At 43.3% G+C, this 18358-nt stretch overlaps 1 protein-coding gene across 2 annotated transcripts in view; it reads right to left on the bottom strand.

The window, feature by feature from the left end:
- Positions 1-18358, bottom strand: part of LOC137532558 (uncharacterized) — a 97076-nt gene that overhangs the window by 64469 nt on the left and 14249 nt on the right. For both annotated transcript variants that reach the window (XM_068253188.1, XM_068253189.1), the window contains exons 3-7: positions 12697-12768; positions 11721-11829; positions 9826-9962; positions 8370-8492; positions 1286-1334 (exon numbers count right to left, since the gene is read on the bottom strand). In XM_068253188.1, coding sequence (XP_068109289.1) covers positions 1286-1334; positions 8370-8492; positions 9826-9962; positions 11721-11829; positions 12697-12768 — 490 coding nt within the window. The remainder of the gene's footprint in view (positions 1-1285; positions 1335-8369; positions 8493-9825; positions 9963-11720; positions 11830-12696; positions 12769-18358) is intronic.

Here is an 18358-nt window from a genome sequence, read left to right as displayed (position 1 = left end):
CCCCTGCACATCATCCCCATAGGGGGGGAAAAAGGGGGGCGATCTGGTCGCTCTGCCTGCTACATGATCTGTGCTGGGGGCTGCAGAGCCCACCCAGCACAGATCACAGAATACAGCGCTGGTCCTTAAGGGGGGGTAAAGCGTGGGTCCTCAAGTGGTTAAAGAGGGATGAAACTAAACTTTGAAAACGCTTGTGCCTATTACTAGATACAAGAGATTAGTTTTACATAGTCCCCCCTTAGCATCTTTTTTTAATAAATGGACATATTTATACAATTACCTATGTGTGCCTAAGGTGCTTTCATGCCAAAAGGTGCCAAGCAGAAAGAATCTCTGTGCTGGTTTTAAGCTTCTCCACCCCGCCTCCTCCCTTGTAATGATGCGTTGCCATGGCAATAACTGTCGGGGCACTTTAAAATGCGCCTGACTCCACATTGACTGACAGCGTGCTCGGATCAGTAAGAGCCACACAGTCTGGATCTATTTCCAAGTTACAAATCAGCCATTGCTTTTTACGCTCATCAGAGGACAGGGGGACACAAAATGTACAAAAAGGACACAAAAAAGGTACAAAAGAGATAAAAGGATTGAAGGGAAAAGATCCATGAGACGCTCCTACACCATGGATGCACTAGGATTAGTATATTTTAAAATTAAATTAAAGAGAACCCGAGGTGTGTTTAAAGAATGTTATCTGCATACAGAGGCTGGATCTGCCTATACAGCCCAGCCTCTGTTGCTATCCCAAACCCCTCTAAGGTCCCCCTGCACTCTGCAATCCCTCATAAATCACAGCCGTGCTGTGAGGCTGTGTTTACATCTGTGGTGTCAGTCTCAGCTGCTCCCCCGCCTCCTGCAGAGCTCCGGTCCCTGCCCCTTCCCTCCAATCAGCAGGGAGGGAAGGGATGCAGGCGGGGACTGGAGTTCTGCAGGAGGCAGGGAGAGCAGCAGACTGACACTATAGAGATAAACACAGCCAGCTCTGACAAGCTGTTTGTCAGCAGCGTGGCTGTGATTTATGAGGGATTGCAGAGTGCAGGGGGACCTTAGGGGGGTTTGGGATAGCAACAGAGGCTGGGCTGTATAGGCAGATCCAGCCTCTGTATGCAGATAATATTCTTCAAACCCACCTCGGGTTCTCTTTAAAAAAAACTGATACTAAATTCAATCAAAGAACCTGCAACAATTCCTATACTCAGGAAACCATACATGTGAGCTGTAACAATTGTGCAATGTGACAGAACTATGTACAACAAGAAAACTAAACAACAGATAGAAGAAATACCTGAAACTTGTTCCGGGGTTAGGTTTGTATAATAAATTCTGTTCATCACCTAAAGTGTTAAAAAAAAAAAAAAAAATGCTTTCTTATCGTTAAAAAACAAATGAAACTCTACAAATACGAACAAAATGATTCTACAATAGCTGGGTCTAAAGGTGGCCACACACACACACAATACAACAAAATGATCCGATTTTACGCAATTCGACAAAAACGATCGGATCGCTCCAAAAAAAAAAAAACCAAAAAAAAAAAATCGAAAGCTTTTTTTTTCATTAGACTGAAAAATCCGATCGGATTTCCCATTTTCTTCTATTTTTATCGATCCGGAATGCCAGATTTTATTCTTCAATCTTTCTAAAGATTGTAGGTGTGTGTTAGATTGTCAATTGATTAATATACAAACCCTAGCAATTTTGTCAGTTTCCAATCATTTTTATCATAATTGGGGAAAAATTTAACATACGTGTGTGGTACATTGGTCATATTTTTGAAATGTTACAATCAGTCAGAAAAATTGATTGCAATTCTTAAATTGAACAGATATTTAAAAAAATTGTATGGTGTGTGGCCACCTTAAAGGGACTCCGAGCAGTGCAGAAACTATGGGAAGATGCATATCATTTTAAAGCTCTCTTTCTCCTCTTTCCAATGATATATAAACCGCCGCCCTACGCCTTTTAGTTTTCGCTATTTTCGCGATTGAAATTGCAGCGGCCGCGATTTCAATCGCGAAAATAGAGAAAACTAAAAGGCGTAAGGCGACGATTTAGGAGTCGCCGGAAAGAGGAGAAAGAGAGCTTTAAAATGATATCCATCTTTCCGTAGTTACATTGAATTACACAGGGCGACTTTTTCCTAAAGTCAGCAGCTCCATTCTGCTGAATGGAGCTGCTGACACTGGGGAAAGTGTCGTCCAGTGTAATACAAGTAACTATAGAAAGATGGATATCATTTTAAAGCTCTCTTTCTCCTCTTTCTGGCGACACCTAAATCGTCGCCCTACGCCTTTCAGTTTTCTCTATTTTCGCGATTGAAATCGCGGTCGCGGCAATTTCAATCGCGAAAATAGTGAAAACTAAAAGGCGTAGGGCGGCGGTTTATATATCATTGGAAAGAGGAGAAAGAGAGCTTTAAAATGATATGCATCTTTCCATAGTTTCTGCACTGCTCGGAGTCCCTTTAAGTCTTGATGCCTGTTTGAAATGGAAAGGCAGCAGTTTCTTTTAGTAGGGTCCCTTTGCACCTGTTGAGGGGGGGCACTCGGAGTTTGAAAACTTTGTACACATCTCATACTACAGAGTGCCAGCAGAAAACATTCAGCATGTTTTGACACCCAAAGCTTTCTTCTGCCAGAATCTGCTGCGATAGGGCTAGCAGGTGATTGATACAATCATAATGCCCCAACTACTGACATACTTCATCGGTGCCTCACCGTCCTCCAAGACCGCTTGGATCCCCCGCTAGGCAGCCCAGTCATTCAGGCGCAGTCAAGCGACGCGTTCCCTTGCCGCCCATGTGCCGTGTCTCCCCCCCCCCCCCCCCAGGAGGACTGGGATGACTGTGAGGGACCGATGGGAAGGAAGGGGGCTAGAGGAAGCCCCAGGTATGTGTATATAGAAATATATTTTTTATCTCATGTTTACTTTAAAGGAGAACTGTGGTGGGAGGTATATGGAGGCGATATTTATTTCCTTTTAAGCAATACCAGTTGCCTGGCTGCCCTGCTGAACCTCTGCCTCTAATACTTTTAGCCATAGATCCTGAACAAGCATGCAGCAGATCAGGTGTTTGACATTTTTGACAGATCTGACAAGATTAGCTGCATGCTTGTTTCTGGTGTGATTCACACTACTGCAGGCAAATAGCTCAGCAGGACTGCCAGGCAACCGGTATTACTTAAAAGGAAATCAATATGGCAGCCTCCTCCTTATACCTCTCACTGCAGTTCTCCTTTAACGTACACCTGACCCGAGGCAAAGCTACCTAAGGTAAGCACAGCGTATGCTCATGCTGGATCCACACACCTCTGTGCAATGTCCATTCCACTCCTCATTCCCGTAATCACGCTTTGACAATTTGACTTTAGCTAAAAGTCACATTTTTCAGACAGGAAGAGGCAGGCTTGCTACGATGTTCCCTCCTATTTTTCTCTTAAAGTGTACCCAATAGTTTATGTATTTTAACACTAGGGCACTTAACAGCCTGCTATTGAGCAGAAACAATAAAATGTTTAAACAAAATAAAACCACATGATCTCTGAAAGTCAATTTTTAGGATTAGGAGGATAGTTACAATTTACCATTAATTTATTTTCACCTTGGGTACACATTAACCACTTGAGGACCACAGTGGTAAACCCCCCTAAAGACCAGGCACATTTTAACTAAATCGGCCACTGCAGCTTTAAGGCCAAGCTGCAGGACCGCACAACACAGCACACGAGTGATGCCCCCCCCCCCCCCCCCACCAACAGAGCTCTCTGTTGGTGGGGTCTGATCGCCCCCAAGTTGTTGGTTAATTTAGCTTGGAAAAAAGATGTCTAAGGGGTGACCTGGTTAACATCAGAGGGCAATACAAAGGTTTAGCAGACCAGCTTTTTGTCCCTAGGCTTGTACAAAGGACAAGAGGACATGATCTGTGTATGAAGGAAAGAAGGTTTTGCCATCTATTTGGAAAGGGGTTCTTACCCCGTAAGAGTTATTAATATGTGGAATATTTTAACACAGGAAGTAGTTATGACAAATTCTCTATCTTGGTTTAAAAGAGGTTTGGATGCTTTCTATGGATTAAAGCAGGGATCCCCAACCTGTGGTCCGCGGCCCACTGGTGGTCCGCAGAACGTTTTCAGTTGGGCTGCGGGACTGTCCTCTTGCCTGCCCCCTCCGCCCGTCCCCCTCCGCGGCCGCCGCTGCTGTTACCTTTGGCGGCCGCTTGGTCTCTTATATTCCCCTTCTCTCTCTCTTGCCTGCGGCTGCTGTGATAGAGAAGGAGGAAGCAGGAGAGACAGAGCGGCTTCCTGTAGCGGCGCGCCGTTACTATGGGAACCGCTCTCTCTTTCCTGCTTCTTCCCTCTCCATCACAGCAGCCCTGCACTCCGGCGAGAGAGAGAGAGGGGAATGTAAAGAGACCGCCGGCAAAAGGTAACTGCAGCGGCGGCCGCGGGAGGAGGGGTGTGGGCGGGGGCTACTATACTGGGGCACAATGCTAGCTATATTTGGGCACTATACTGGCTGTACTGGGGCACTATACTGGCTATATTGGGGCACTATACTAGCTATACTGGGGAATACTAGCTATACTGGGGCACTATACTAGCCATACTGGGCACTATACTGGCTGTACTGGGGCACTATACTAGCTATACTGGGGCACTATACTAGCTATATTGGGGCACTATACTAGCTATATTGGGGCACTATACTAGCTATATTGGGGCACTATACTAGCTATATTGGGGCACACTAGCTATACTGGGGCACTATACTAGCTATACTGGGGCACTATACTAGCTATACTGGGGCACTATACTAGCTATATTGGGGCACTATACTAGCTATATTGGGGCACTATACTAGCTATATTGGGGCACTATACTAGCTATATTGGGGCACACTAGCTATACTGGGGCACTATACTAGCTATACTGGGGCACTATACTAGCTATACTGGGGCACTATACTAGCTATACTGGGGCACTATACTAGCTATACTGGGGCACTATACTAGCTATACTGGGGCACTATACTAGCTATACTGGGGCACTATACTAGCTATACTGGGGCACTATACTGGCTGTACTGGGGCACTATACTGGCTGTACTGGGGCACTATACTGGCTGTACTGGGGCACTATACTGGCTGTACTGGGGCACTATACTGACTGTACTGGGGCACTATACTAGCTGTACTGGGGCACTATACTAGCTATACTGGGGCATACTAGCCATACTGGGGCACTATACTAGCCATACTAGACAAGACAAGACGAGACAAAACATTTATATCGCGCTTTTCTCCTGGCGGACTCAAAGCGCCAGAGCTGCAGCCACTAGTACGCGCTCTATAGGCAGTAGCAGTGTTAGGGAGACTTGCCTAAGGTCTCCTACTGAATAGGTGCTGGCTTACTGAACAGGCAGAGCCGAGATTCGAACCCAGGTCTCCTGTGTCAGAGGCAGAGCCCTTAACCATTAGACCTTCCAGCCACCATACTGGGGGCACTATACTAGCTATACTGGGGCACTATACTAGCTATAGTGGGGCACTATACTAGCTATACTGGGGCACTATTCTAGCTATACTGGGGCACTATTCTAGCTATACTGGGGCACTATACTAGCTATACTGGGGCACTATACTAGCTATACTGGGGCACTATACTGGCTATACTGGGGCACTATACTGGCTATACTGGGGCACTATACTGGCTATACTGGGGCACTATACTGGCTATACTGGGGCACTATTCTATCTATACTGGGGCACTATTTTAGCTATACTGGGGCACTATACTAGCTATACTGGGGCACTATACTAGCTATACTGGGGCACTACCCACCTATACTGGGCACTATATTAGCTTTACTGGGCACTATACTAGGTATACTGGGGTAACTGTACTAGTCATACTGGGGCAACTAAACTCCCTATACTGGCAGGCCCCGGAGAGAAATTTGGTCAGAAAGTGGTCCCCGGGCCGGAAAAGGTTGGGGACCCCTGGATTAAAGGACATCAGACTGTAATTACTTTTTTTTTTTTTTTTTTTTTTTAAACCCTTCTATGATTACTAGTTATTTTCCAGCAGTTGATCAAAGGGTTTTATCGGACTGCAACTTGGAGTTAGAAAGGAATTTTTTTCCACTAAAAGGCTAATTGGCAGGAGTCTTGTAAGGTTTTTTTTTTCCCTTTCCAAGATCAACTGGGATATGTGAGGATGCGGGAGAGAAAGGTTTTATTTATTTTTTATTTTTTGGGCTGGACTTGATGGACGAATGTTCAACCAATGTTTCAACCCCAAAAAAAAAAAAAGATGTGTGTGTGTGTGTGTGTGTGTGAGAGTGTGTGAAAATATATATATATATATATATATATTTTGTTTTTTTGTTTTTTTGTTTGGTTGAAAAAGAACATTCGTCCATCAAGTCCAGGCAAGAAAAATAAAAATAAATAATACCTTTCTCTCCCGCATCCTCACATATCCCAGTTGATCTTGGAAAGGGAAACAAAAACCTTACAATACTTCTGCCAATTAGCCTTTTAGTGGAAAAAAATTCCTTTCTAACTCCAAGTTGCAGTCCGATAAAACCCTTTGATCAACTGCTGGAAATTAACTAGTAATCATAGCATGGTTTAAAAAACAAAACAAAAAAACAACAACTAGTAATTACAGTCGCTGATGTCTTTCAATCCATGGAATATAATATAAATATATAAATATATATATATATATATATATATATATATATATATATATATTCCATGGATATACAGGTAGTCCCCGGTTAAAGAACGAGATAGGGACTGTAGATTTGTTCTTAACTTGAGTCCGTTCTTAAGTCGGGATGTTTGAAACCACTTCTTCAAACTTCCCCCACGGAAATCAAATCATCGCGACGGGATCGGGCCGTTCGTAAGTCGGGGAATCTATATATCTATTTATCTATCTCTGCTTGTAACTTCACACGGAAAGCTGGGAGGGCACAATAATTCGGGAAGAAGCTCCAGCGATGATCACAGTTCTCTCCTCTCCAGCACGGCTCCCCAAGTGTCAGCTTTTGCTGATGACGCAAACAGCAGAAGCCGGCACAAGGGGAGTCGTGCTGGAGAGGAGAAATGTGATCACCACTGGAGCTGCCACTGTATATAAAACTTTACACGGACAGGGGAGGGGACACAAGGGGGAACAGACAGACACAAGGGGTGAATACAGGGAGTCCCCGACCTTGCGGCGGTTCGGCAGGCGTTCATAAGTAGGGGGGTTCCTGTATTTGGCAAATATGACGCAGGGACTTTTTCTCCCTCTTTTTGGGGGAGAAAAAGTGCGTCATATGCTTAAAAAAAAAAATGGTAAAATGGTATGTAACAATGTGTAATGGACAACGCAGAGGTATGTGGATTCTGTACTTGCATCGGGTAGCTTTTCCTCGAGGAAGGTGTGCTTTGAATGGGCTGCACCCACAGTCTTTCCAAAGTTCCAGTGATAAGACACAGAACATATATATCGTGCTTTTCTCCTGGCGGACTTATAGAGCTGCAGCCACTAGGATGCGCTCTATAAGCAGTAGCAGTGCTAGGGAGTCTTGCCCAAGGTCTCCTACTGAAATAGGTGCTGGCTTACTGAACAGGAAGAGCCGAGACTCGAACCCTGGTCTCCTGTGTCAGAGGCAGGGCCCTTAAAGGGACACTTAAGTCAAACAAAAAAAAAGGAGTTTTACTCACCTGGGGCTTCCAATAGCCCCCTGCAGCTGTCCGGTGCCCTCACCGTCTCTCTCCGATCCTCATGGCCCCACCAGCAGCCACTTCCTGTTTCGGTGACAGGAGCTGACAGGCTGGGGACGCAAATGATTCTTCGCGTTCCTGGCCACAATAGCGCCATCTATGCTGCTATAGCATATACCATATAGCAGCATAGAGGGTGCTAATGTGTCTGGGAACGGGAAGAATCACTCGCGTCCCCAGCCTGTCAGCTCCTGTCACCGAAACAGGAAGTGGCTGCTGGCGGGGCCAGGAGGATCGGAGGGAGACGGCGAAGGTACTGGACAGCTGCAGGGGGCTATTGGAAGCCCTAGGTGAGTAAAACTCTTTTTTTTTTACTTAAGTGTCCCTTTAACACTATCCAGCCACTGATAAATGGTGGTATTAGGTGACAACTTAAGGATGAGTTTGCTGGCTTATTCTCATCTGTCAGCAAAGCTTCCAGAAGAAGACAATTCCAGAGTGCAAATGATGAAGGCTACAGTGAGTACAAATTTTACTTACAAGTATTTTTTTGTTTTTTCAACTTGGAAGATCCATCTGCCCAATGCAGCATAATTTCTGTGGTATGCCAAATATCAACAGTAGTCATAAAAAGAAGAAAAATGCTTACTATTAACTCCCTCCTACCAGACAATTTCTCAACTACTGCAGAAAGGGTAATCAACTGCTTCCACTTGTCTAGGTCGGTTACACGGAATTTTCGGTCTATACCTAATGTTTTATGGTGCCTGGCCTGAAAAAGCAAACAAAAAAAGAGTTCAGTACATGTTGGTATAAAGATTTGCACATTAACCACAAGAGGGGGGTCTATTATTTTCTGCAGTAATTTCGCCTCCCTGACCAAAATCTCCTGAGAGGAGTCAGACAGGACGGAAAAACTGAAAACAAGGGCAAAGTAAAAATACTATGTAAGGGCACTTTTTCACTGGCTGCGATCCGATTCAAAAAGTGGATTGCAGCCATTTTGCTGATCACTAGAGCACCGCAATACTGGCTTATAATGCACACCGTAAACCAGAATAACTCTTACCAGTAGCTATTCCCTGCTTTTTGTTACCAAGCTTGCTGACACCCTCCAAGCAAATCCTGGGTTTCACAGTTACCTACTCTACCAAGACCTCACTTCTTCAGCCACTGACACCATGTTCCTGAGTCCCAGGTCAGCTACCCATGTCTACTGCGCTGCTGGCATGATAATCATGTGACTTATCACTTGACAAAGGACTATTGGGCTGGTGAATAGGAATCATCCAGCAGAGTGGTCCAACCGTCAGCAACAGACAGAGAAGAAGTTAACTATGATTATACTTTTCCAGCAAGCTCAATACACAAGTGGCGGCACTGTAATAGGGAATGCTACAATGTGGTGTGCTGGGGCACTACAATGGAGTTATATATACTGAAATGTAATCCTTTCCAATCCTTTTTCCCGATCACCCATGCCCCCCCCAGCTCCTACTTTTTCCTCCAGAGTCCTAGGGGAACATTGGCAATTGGGAAAAAGGATCAGCAGCAGGAATCCGGAGACTCTGCAAGTCTGGCCCAAAGTGGAGGTGGCGACCTAGCAACAGTGGCGGGGGAGGGGCCAGATCGTGCACTGTAGCTCCACCACCCTTTGCATTAGCGCCAGCGTAATTTCGTTTTTTGCATGACACTTCATGCTGATAGAGTTGTGCTTCGTGCTGCTAGAGCAGTGTTTCTCAACATTTTATCGGTATGTACCCCTTTTAAAACCCTGTACTCACCAAGTACCCCCTAGCATAGTAACCATTATCACAAGTACCCCTTGAGAAATATATATTTAATTGTAGTACATTATAATTGGTTCCAAACCATTTCCAAGCCTTTACTATTGCTTTTAATTAGCTAAAATACTAATTTGGGGTTGTTTAAAATAAGATTTATCATTTTCTAAAACTCTCAATTTGTTGTTCTTGGCTAAGTATATCAAGCCTGAGTACCCCCTAGAACCATTAGAAGTACCCCCTGGGGTACGCGTACCACACGTTGAGAACCTAGGTGCTAGAGGATCACACTGGGAAAAATGCCATGGACCAAATACTTACCAAGTAAAGAATCCTGTGCTTATTTGACTGAATATGGTGGAACATAGTCTTTGGCCTAAAAGTGCCAGTACACAACTTGCAGTCATACACATGTTCACCGCTTTCGTTAGGTAGAAACTCGCGGATGTATTCAAGACCTGTTAGAAGATACACAAACATGCATGATAAGTCATGTAGGATTATAAGTCAGAGGTTGCATTCAACAAGCAAATTCTAAAAACTTCGCACACTCCTGGCTGCCCTTGTTTAACCACTTCAGCCCACGGGTTGTTTTCACCTTAAAGGACAACTGAAGAATATGGCTGTCATATTTTTTTCCTTCTAAACAATACCAGTTGCCTGGCTGCCCTGTTAATCGATTCAGCTGCAGTAGTGTCTGAATCACACCAGAAATAAACATGCAGCTAATCTTGTCAGATCTGACAATAGTGTCAGAAACACCTGATCCGCTGCATGCTTGTTCAGGGTCTATGGCTAAAAATATAAAAGGCAGAGGATCAGCAGGATAGCTAGGAAATAAATATGGCAGCCTCCATATCCCTCTCGCTTCAGTTGTCCTTTAAGTGTGGAAGTAATTTTCACATTTCAGTGGTCCACTCATTCGCTAATAACTTTATCACTACTTATCACACAGAAATTATCTAGATCTTGGCAGGGGGCAATGCAAATTGAAGGTCAGTAAGTGGCCTCTGGCTAGCCTGACACCGCAAACGGAACGGCTGTCTGATGGGGGTGGAGCTACAGGCAGGGCTAGAGCCACGTGCAATACTAGTAAATAGATGCTGGATATGCTGGTATTTAGAAAGGGGTGGCTAGAGGCGGGGCAGAGCATGTTTGCTCTTCTCTATTCAAAGGGAGTGAAGGGTGCCTCTGTGAAGAAGAAAAGGAGAGCCAGTGAGCACAGCTGTTAGCTGCAGCGTGCATGACTCCAGTGTATTGTGTCGGTATGGCAGTGGGCGGCGCCTTATGACGGCCATTGCGCTCTAGGCTACTGCTTGTACTGCCTGTGCCCTTGGGCGCCCCTGGTCATTATAACTTTTAAATTATGTCTCTAGTACAATGCATGGCGATAATACAATATTTGGAAATAAAGGTGTATTTTTTATGCTTTGAGGGTTTTTTTTTTTGTTTTGTTTGTTCCCAATCAATCATTAAAAGCCCTTATTTGCAAACATAACAGTAATATACCCTCAAGACATACATAGTAAAAAAGAGGTGAGTCCCTAAGGTAATTGTTTACGTTTTTTTTTGTTTGTTTTTTAATGCTGTCACTCTTATCGCAATGTAACTTTTGGGCCACAAGATTACGCTGTACAATATAGGTAAAATACCGACGTTCTATTATTGGCTATTCCGAGACGCCCAAATTTCACAGCACATCTATGTCATTCACGCTTCTCGGGTCCCATTTGTCAAGACAGGATGAACAATACAATTACTTTATTGTTCATCCTATTAATCGTATTCCGAATTTGGTGTGCAGACTGTTACTATACTCTTTTGGATATCACTGCTAATTTCCAGATCATACAGTCCTGCACCCAGCGGCCAAAGAAAGAGAGAGAAAACATTCTAGAGGGCTCTTGACAACTACTAGGCCTGATACTGTAGGCACAGAAAATGCTAATGACAGCTTAACGGGGGGTAAGGAGTATCAGACCTCATAAATAAAGTTGTGTCTTCCTTCAACAATGGATTTTTTATTTAACTATATGCTCCTAACAAGCTTTACAGTTTCTATAAATATTCTGAACAGATAAACACTAGTCACATTTTACTGCAGGGAACACCACAGGCTCAGAACTCAACCTACTGCCATGGGCAGCACAGTGGATAATGAAACCAGCCACATTCTAAAATGGCCAGAACAGATGACACCTCATCTGTGTTCTTACCAACAAATGGAACACTCCGATTTTTCTCTAGGTCAGTCTTCTCAATTATATCCATCAGAGTCTTGGTCTTGCAGCGGCTTGCCTCCCACCTGCATTGATCCCTAAACTCCTGTTAAAACAGTAATCCAAGTGATTGTACCAAGGTGTGTCACTTAAAAAGGAACAAGATTAAGAAATTGTGTGTCCTTGAAAAATGCTGATTTAAATGTATATGCTTAACACACACACACAAACACACACACACACACACACACACACACACACCTACCTTATAGCTGTATTGCAGAGGCATCTGAATTGACAATGTAATTTGGAGGGAACAGATTTTTAAATATCACCCCTTACACAGAGGGTTTTTCTTGGTTCTCTTATGCTGGGCATACACGAATCGACCCAGCGGCTCGATTACCCGCCGGATCAACTCCCGCCGCGTCCCCGTGGGCGGCTGGATCGATTCCCGCTCGTCCCCGCGGGCGCTCCTTATCTTCTGCTCGATTGCCCACTATTGTCCGCCCGCGACGATCCAGCGGGGTATCGGACCTGTCGTAAATTATCAATCGAGCAATCAGCGGCTCGATTGATAAGGGTGCATCGGCCCTTGCATGCCCAGCATTAGGCCCAGGAGGGAGATAACACGCTTTCCATCATTCCCACATAATTCTATATGGAGACACCATCCCCAACCTTGTAAGCATAATCATAGGCTCATGATGCTCATGTCTACACAGGCTGTATGGAGATAGTGGAATAGGTGAGTGTCTGTACAAGCGGCGGTATGAAGATAGTGGAAAGAGTGAGTATCTGTACAGGTGGCGGTATGGAGATAGTGGAAAGAGTGAGTGTCTGTACAGGCGGTATGGAGACAGTGAAATGGGTAAGTGTCTGCACAGGTGGTATGGAATAGTGGAATGGGGGAGTGTCTGCCTCCCATTTGCCCACAACAAGAAATCCACTAAAGATAGAAAACACCTCTTACCACCATTTCCCTGTGCAGCTCTGTTTGGTTGTGCGCGAATCGGTCCTTCGGGGCAACTTCTAAGTAGCAGACCTGGTAGTACAAAAAACAAAGTTAATGGCACATGAGAAAGTATGATTTGATGTTTGGGTGTACTCACAAAAGGTTGGTAAAATGTACAAATGCAAACAATGCATGTCAATTTTACTGGGCACTACACAAACTACATAACATTGCGTAATCTACATGTACACAACACACGTACGCTGCTTGTATAATGCGCATAATGCTTTTTGCTTTATAAAAGAAACGTACGCTTTCTGTGTGTAATGCAAGGTATGTAAGCTATGTAGTTTATACAACACCTTCTAAAATGTACGTGCGATTCTGCGTGTAAGTTTTACTGACCTTTTTTGTATTTCTGTACAGCCCATTAATACTCCCAACAGCAGTTCTCACATTGTGTTTCAGTAAGAGAGACCACAAGTAAGGACATTGGATTAAATCCATTTGTCTCTCAAGCTCTCAAATCCATCCCGGACAATGTAGTCTACTGACAATCATCCTTTCCACAAAATGTGTAGGCTCTCCTATCACTGCAGCCCACTTGCTTTGCTCTTGGTATGACAACAGAGCTCCGTGAGCCAATCACAGTGATACCAAGGTCAGGAGCCAATGAAATCGGCCCGACTGGCTCACAGAGCTCTGCTGTCACACCAATAGCAGACCGAGTGGGCCGCAGCAGTGGAAGAGCAGCATGATCGGTGGTAGCGCAAGATACAGTAATTGAAATCTATGTCCTGGCAGGGATAACAGGTCCCAAACTGGGCATAGATTTCAATACCGTGGTCTACAAGGAAGATTCGTAATAACATGCAGTTGGGGGCAAGGGCTGGGGTGAGAGCAATTGCCTACATGTTGGGAAGGGAGGGGGGGGGGGGGAAGAGTGCCCTGTGGCCTCTCGAATGTACGGTGGTCACCATCTCCTTTACTCATGCTGCAGTTTCATTGCCGAGAGATGAACATCCACAGACTACATTTCCTCTGCATGCATTGCAACAGGTATGTGCCTGCTGAAGACAGGAAAATGAAACTGCAGCAGACAAGAGCCCACAGGAGCAGCCCTCTTCCCTGCAGATAAATAAATACTCTCACCCCAACCTCCAGCTTCCCAACGCCACACTATTACAAACCTAGCTTAAAATTAAGAAAAAAAATGCTGCTCTGGTGTGCACAGTGGAGAAGAATGAAGTAAATGGACTACAAAATCATCACTTGAGCCTTTTGCATGAACGGATGATTGGTTGCATGTGTACAGCATCACTACAGAGATTCGTCGGTCAAATCTTTCTGCAGATTTTTTGTTTTATAAAGTTTTATCTCACGGGAGTAAGCAGCTTTAGATACATGGGGCCATATGCAATTAACTTTTCTCTTGAAATTTCTCCTGGGAGATAATTTTCCATCTTCAATTTAGAATAACTTTTCAGCAATTTGCAATTGAAAAAGTACTAAAAAGTTGGTGAAAAAGTGCTATCAAAATTATTCTGAGCATTTTCTTGCTAGCTGGGGGTTTAAAAAGCATTTTATTGACAAAGTTTAAAAACATCACCTAGGAGAAAAAAACTCAGGAGAAAATGTTAATTGCATATGGGCCATGAAGCAATTAACCACTGCACCCCCTAGGGGTTTTTACCCTTATGAACCAGAGCAATGTTCCTCCCTTTTATTCACCAATAACTATATTACTACTTATCGCGACAAAATGATCTATACCTTGTTTTTTGCTACCAATTAGGCTTTCTGTGGGGAGTACATTTTGCTAAGAATTTTTTTATTCTAAATGCATTTTAGAATGAAAAAAATAAACATTATTTCTCAGTTTTTGGCCATTATAGTTTTAAAATAAAACGTTCTCGTGTGGATAAAACCCACACATTGTATTTCCCCATTCGTCCTAATTATTAGACCATTTAAATTATGTCCCTATCACAATGTATGGCGAAAATATATTATTAGGGAAATATCGGTGTAATTTTTGTGTCCAGTCCATAATTACAAGTCCCTATGTAGTAAAGTAATAGTAATATACCCTCATAAAATATAGACTAAAAAGCCAATTCCCTTAGGCCACGTTCACATTAGCAAATGCGGACAGCCGTGCATTCGGAATGCAACACATACGAACGCACGCCATCCACGTTTGTATGCATTGCGTGGCTGATCCCATTCACTGGAGTGAATGGGACAGCCGCGCGTTTCTGCAAAAAAATAAATAAATAAAAATAAATGCGTGCAGCATGCGTTCCCGGACCGCACTGGTCTGGAACGCATGCAGTGCGAACATCAGACAGTGCAGTCTATGCACTGTCTGATGTTGTGGGTGTCGGCCTCCTGCACGCGTTCCCGAAACACGGATGGGAACGCGTGCAGTGTGAACAGGGCCTCAGGCAACTAATTATCCATTAAAAAAAAATATATTTACAAGTGGTTCTTTTTTTGGGGGGGGGGGGGGGGGGGGCCTTTTGCAAGTTGAAGGCATTAACTTAATATTTAACCACTTCACCACTGAGGAGTTTTACCCCTTGAGCACCAGAGCAATTTTCACCTTTCAGCACTCCTTCCATTCATTCGTCTATAACTTTATCATTACTTATCACAATGAAATGAACTATATCTTGTTTTTTTCACCGTCAATTAGGCTTTCTTTAGGTGGGACATTATGCCAATAATTATTTTATTCTAAATGTGTTTTAATGGGAAAATAGGAAAAAATGTGGGAAAAAAATGTATTTTTCAGTTTTCGGCCATTATAGTTTTTAAATAATGCATGCTACTGTAATTAAAACCCATGAAATTTGCCAATGTGTCCTGGTTATAAAACCGTTTAAATTATGTCCCTATCACAATGTTTGGCGCCAATATTTTATTTGGAAATAAAGGTGCATTTTTTTCAGTTTTGCGTCCATCCCTAATTACAAGCCCATAGTTTATAAAGTAACAGTGTTATACCGTCTTGACATAAATATTTAAAAAGTTCAGTCCCTAAGGTAACTATTTATGTATTTTTTTATTGTATTTTTTTTTTTATTACAAAAAAAAAAAATAAATAAATAAAAAAAAAAAATTGGGGAGTGTGGGAGGTAATGAGTTAATTTTTAATGTTTAACTAATGTATTTGTATATGAAAAATGCTTCAGGGTGTAGTTTTACTATTTGGCCACAAGATGGCCACAGTGAGTTTTTGTTTATGCAACTTGCAAGCGTACAGGAAGTACGCTTGCAGGAAGTTCAGGGAGGCTGGGCAACATTTTTTTTTTGTCACAATGATCACGCTGCTTCTCGTAGAAGCAGCTGATGATTGTGGGGGGTTTAGATCAACGAACGGGAAAGGTTTTTCCCATTCATTGATCTCCGGGCGAGCGGGCGGCGGCATGCACGAGGGCGCGCAGACAGAGGTGAGAGCGGCGTCAGGTACGGATTTCTCTGTCCCTTGGTGGTAACAGAGTGGAAAAAGGGACGGAGAAATCCGTACAGCTGGGGGTAAAGTGGTTAATTAAGTGTATGTGTATGTATATGTGTGTGTTGGTGTATTTTTACTTTTTGGCCACCAGATGGCGCTGCGAACACTCTCCTGTTTTACAGTATGTTTTAATGCACCAGCTTGCCGTTAAAGCGGTTAAAACAAAAACATAAGACGTACACATGTGCAACTATACTGCACAATTAACCAGACGACATGACCGTCCGCATGAGCAAGCGATTGCACCACTTGTATTCGCAACAACCAAATGAACGAACAACTCATGCATACTGCTCAAGCAAGCGGAATGACAAACTGCATGATAAGGCCACATGCAAAACAAGTACAAGTCATCCAAATTACTTTTACTCACGCGGCCAACATTTGTGTGAGTCGAACCGCATGATGTATCAGGCAAATCCCTGATATCATTTGCTTTCTAGTTGTTTGTTACACATTCATATGCCCAACTATCATCCAACAAACCAAAATTGGATGATAGTTGGGTGGAAAAGTTGCACGTGCGTATGTGCCTTACAAGCCCAACTCAATGAATCATTTAGCAAAGTATGTGGTAGAGGGGTAAGGCGCTATTTGGCTATACAGTAGAATCCCTTTACTGTAAACTCCAATGGACCTGGCCAATCGGTTTAGTAAATCAGACGTTTATATCAGAATTGGTCATACATTATATAATTATTCAAGCATGTGGTCGGGAACTGGGGACTGAGTTTACTATAGAAGGAGGTTTACTATAACAAGATGCTACTGTAAAAGTTTTTGCTGTTGTGTCCCCCTACTAGGAACATTTATCGTCAATTTTCATTCCTGGAAACCACATGGAATGGAATGTCTTTAACAAGGGAACCCATGCAATATATATCCCATGCAAGTCATTCCTCTACTCCCGAAACACGCAGACGTGAGAGCGCTAAATTCTGCCTTTACTAAATTCCTCTAGAGGGGTAAACGTACGCGTTGAATAGACTGCAATTGCCAAAAGAGATGGGGGGGCCTGGGGTTCCCAAATATTAGAAAATACATTCTGGCTTGCATGTTCCGCCATGTCAGGGATTGGATAGCAGATACTGCATTCTTGTCTAATATATCACTGGAAAAACAGATAGCCGAGCCCTGGGAGCTGACAGGTCTACTTCATGCGAACTGGGCCTCCCAGCCATCTGCCTTAAGCACAACACAATATATAGGGATACCCTAGTAACATGGTGAGAAGTTTGGAAATTGTATCGGCTACCCTGGAGGGTGTCAAAATACATGCCACTAGAGGGCAACCTAGGGTTCTCCCCGAGCACTATGCATAAAAATTTAGAATGGGCCGCAAAAGGCATCACAAAATTACGGAATCTATTGAACCTCTGGAACCATAGATTTCTTACCTTCAGGGAGCTGATACAACAGTACGGAATATCGAGAAGGGACTTTTTGATTTATGGTCAATTTCAATCTTATGTTTAAGCCAATCTGAGAAATATACAAGCACTAGCCGATATACTTCCCTTCAATACTTTTTTGAAGCCTAAAGGGGAAAAGGTGTCACTATCTGATATTCAAAAGAGCTTAGCTAATGTAGGAATGATAGATAAAGCCTCTAATAATATGAAAAGTTGGGCAAAGTACTCTCAGATACCCCAAATAGAGCAAAGAATTATAGAAGGGAATAATAATGTCCGCCAGACTAATATACGTGAGAAATTGAGAGAATCTCATCTATTGATAATGTACCAGCCCAAATATGCGTTCAATATAAAATATAATCATCCGAGACCTGGGTACATAGGTCATTGCCCGAAATGCTTTCTCCCACAAGCAAATATGGTGCATTGTATTTGGGATTGTCCTGCTATTCAGAGATTTTGAGATGATGTACCTTTTGCTCCTATTTAATGCTACCCATAAGGAGAATTCAAATGCTAAACCCCAGCAACTCCAAGATATTCATATCACCCTTTTAGCCGCCAAGAAATCTATATATAATAAATGGATCTACTCCTCAACTCCATCACTCTGGGATGTACGGGAAGAAATGAGACATTTAACGCAAACGGAAAAGTTGGCGCTAGCATGAACAAGGAGAGGGGCACAAAGAAATTCTTCTCCAGATGGAAACCTTTCCTCCTAGCCAATATGTCAACACCTGAG

The sequence above is a fragment of the Hyperolius riggenbachi genome, chromosome 9 (assembly GCF_040937935.1).
Source record: "Hyperolius riggenbachi isolate aHypRig1 chromosome 9, aHypRig1.pri, whole genome shotgun sequence".
In the NCBI taxonomy this organism is placed as follows: domain Eukaryota; kingdom Metazoa; phylum Chordata; class Amphibia; order Anura; family Hyperoliidae; genus Hyperolius; species Hyperolius riggenbachi.
The sequence above is the reverse complement of the archived record's forward strand: the minus strand, read 5'-3'. Positions and strand labels throughout refer to the sequence as shown.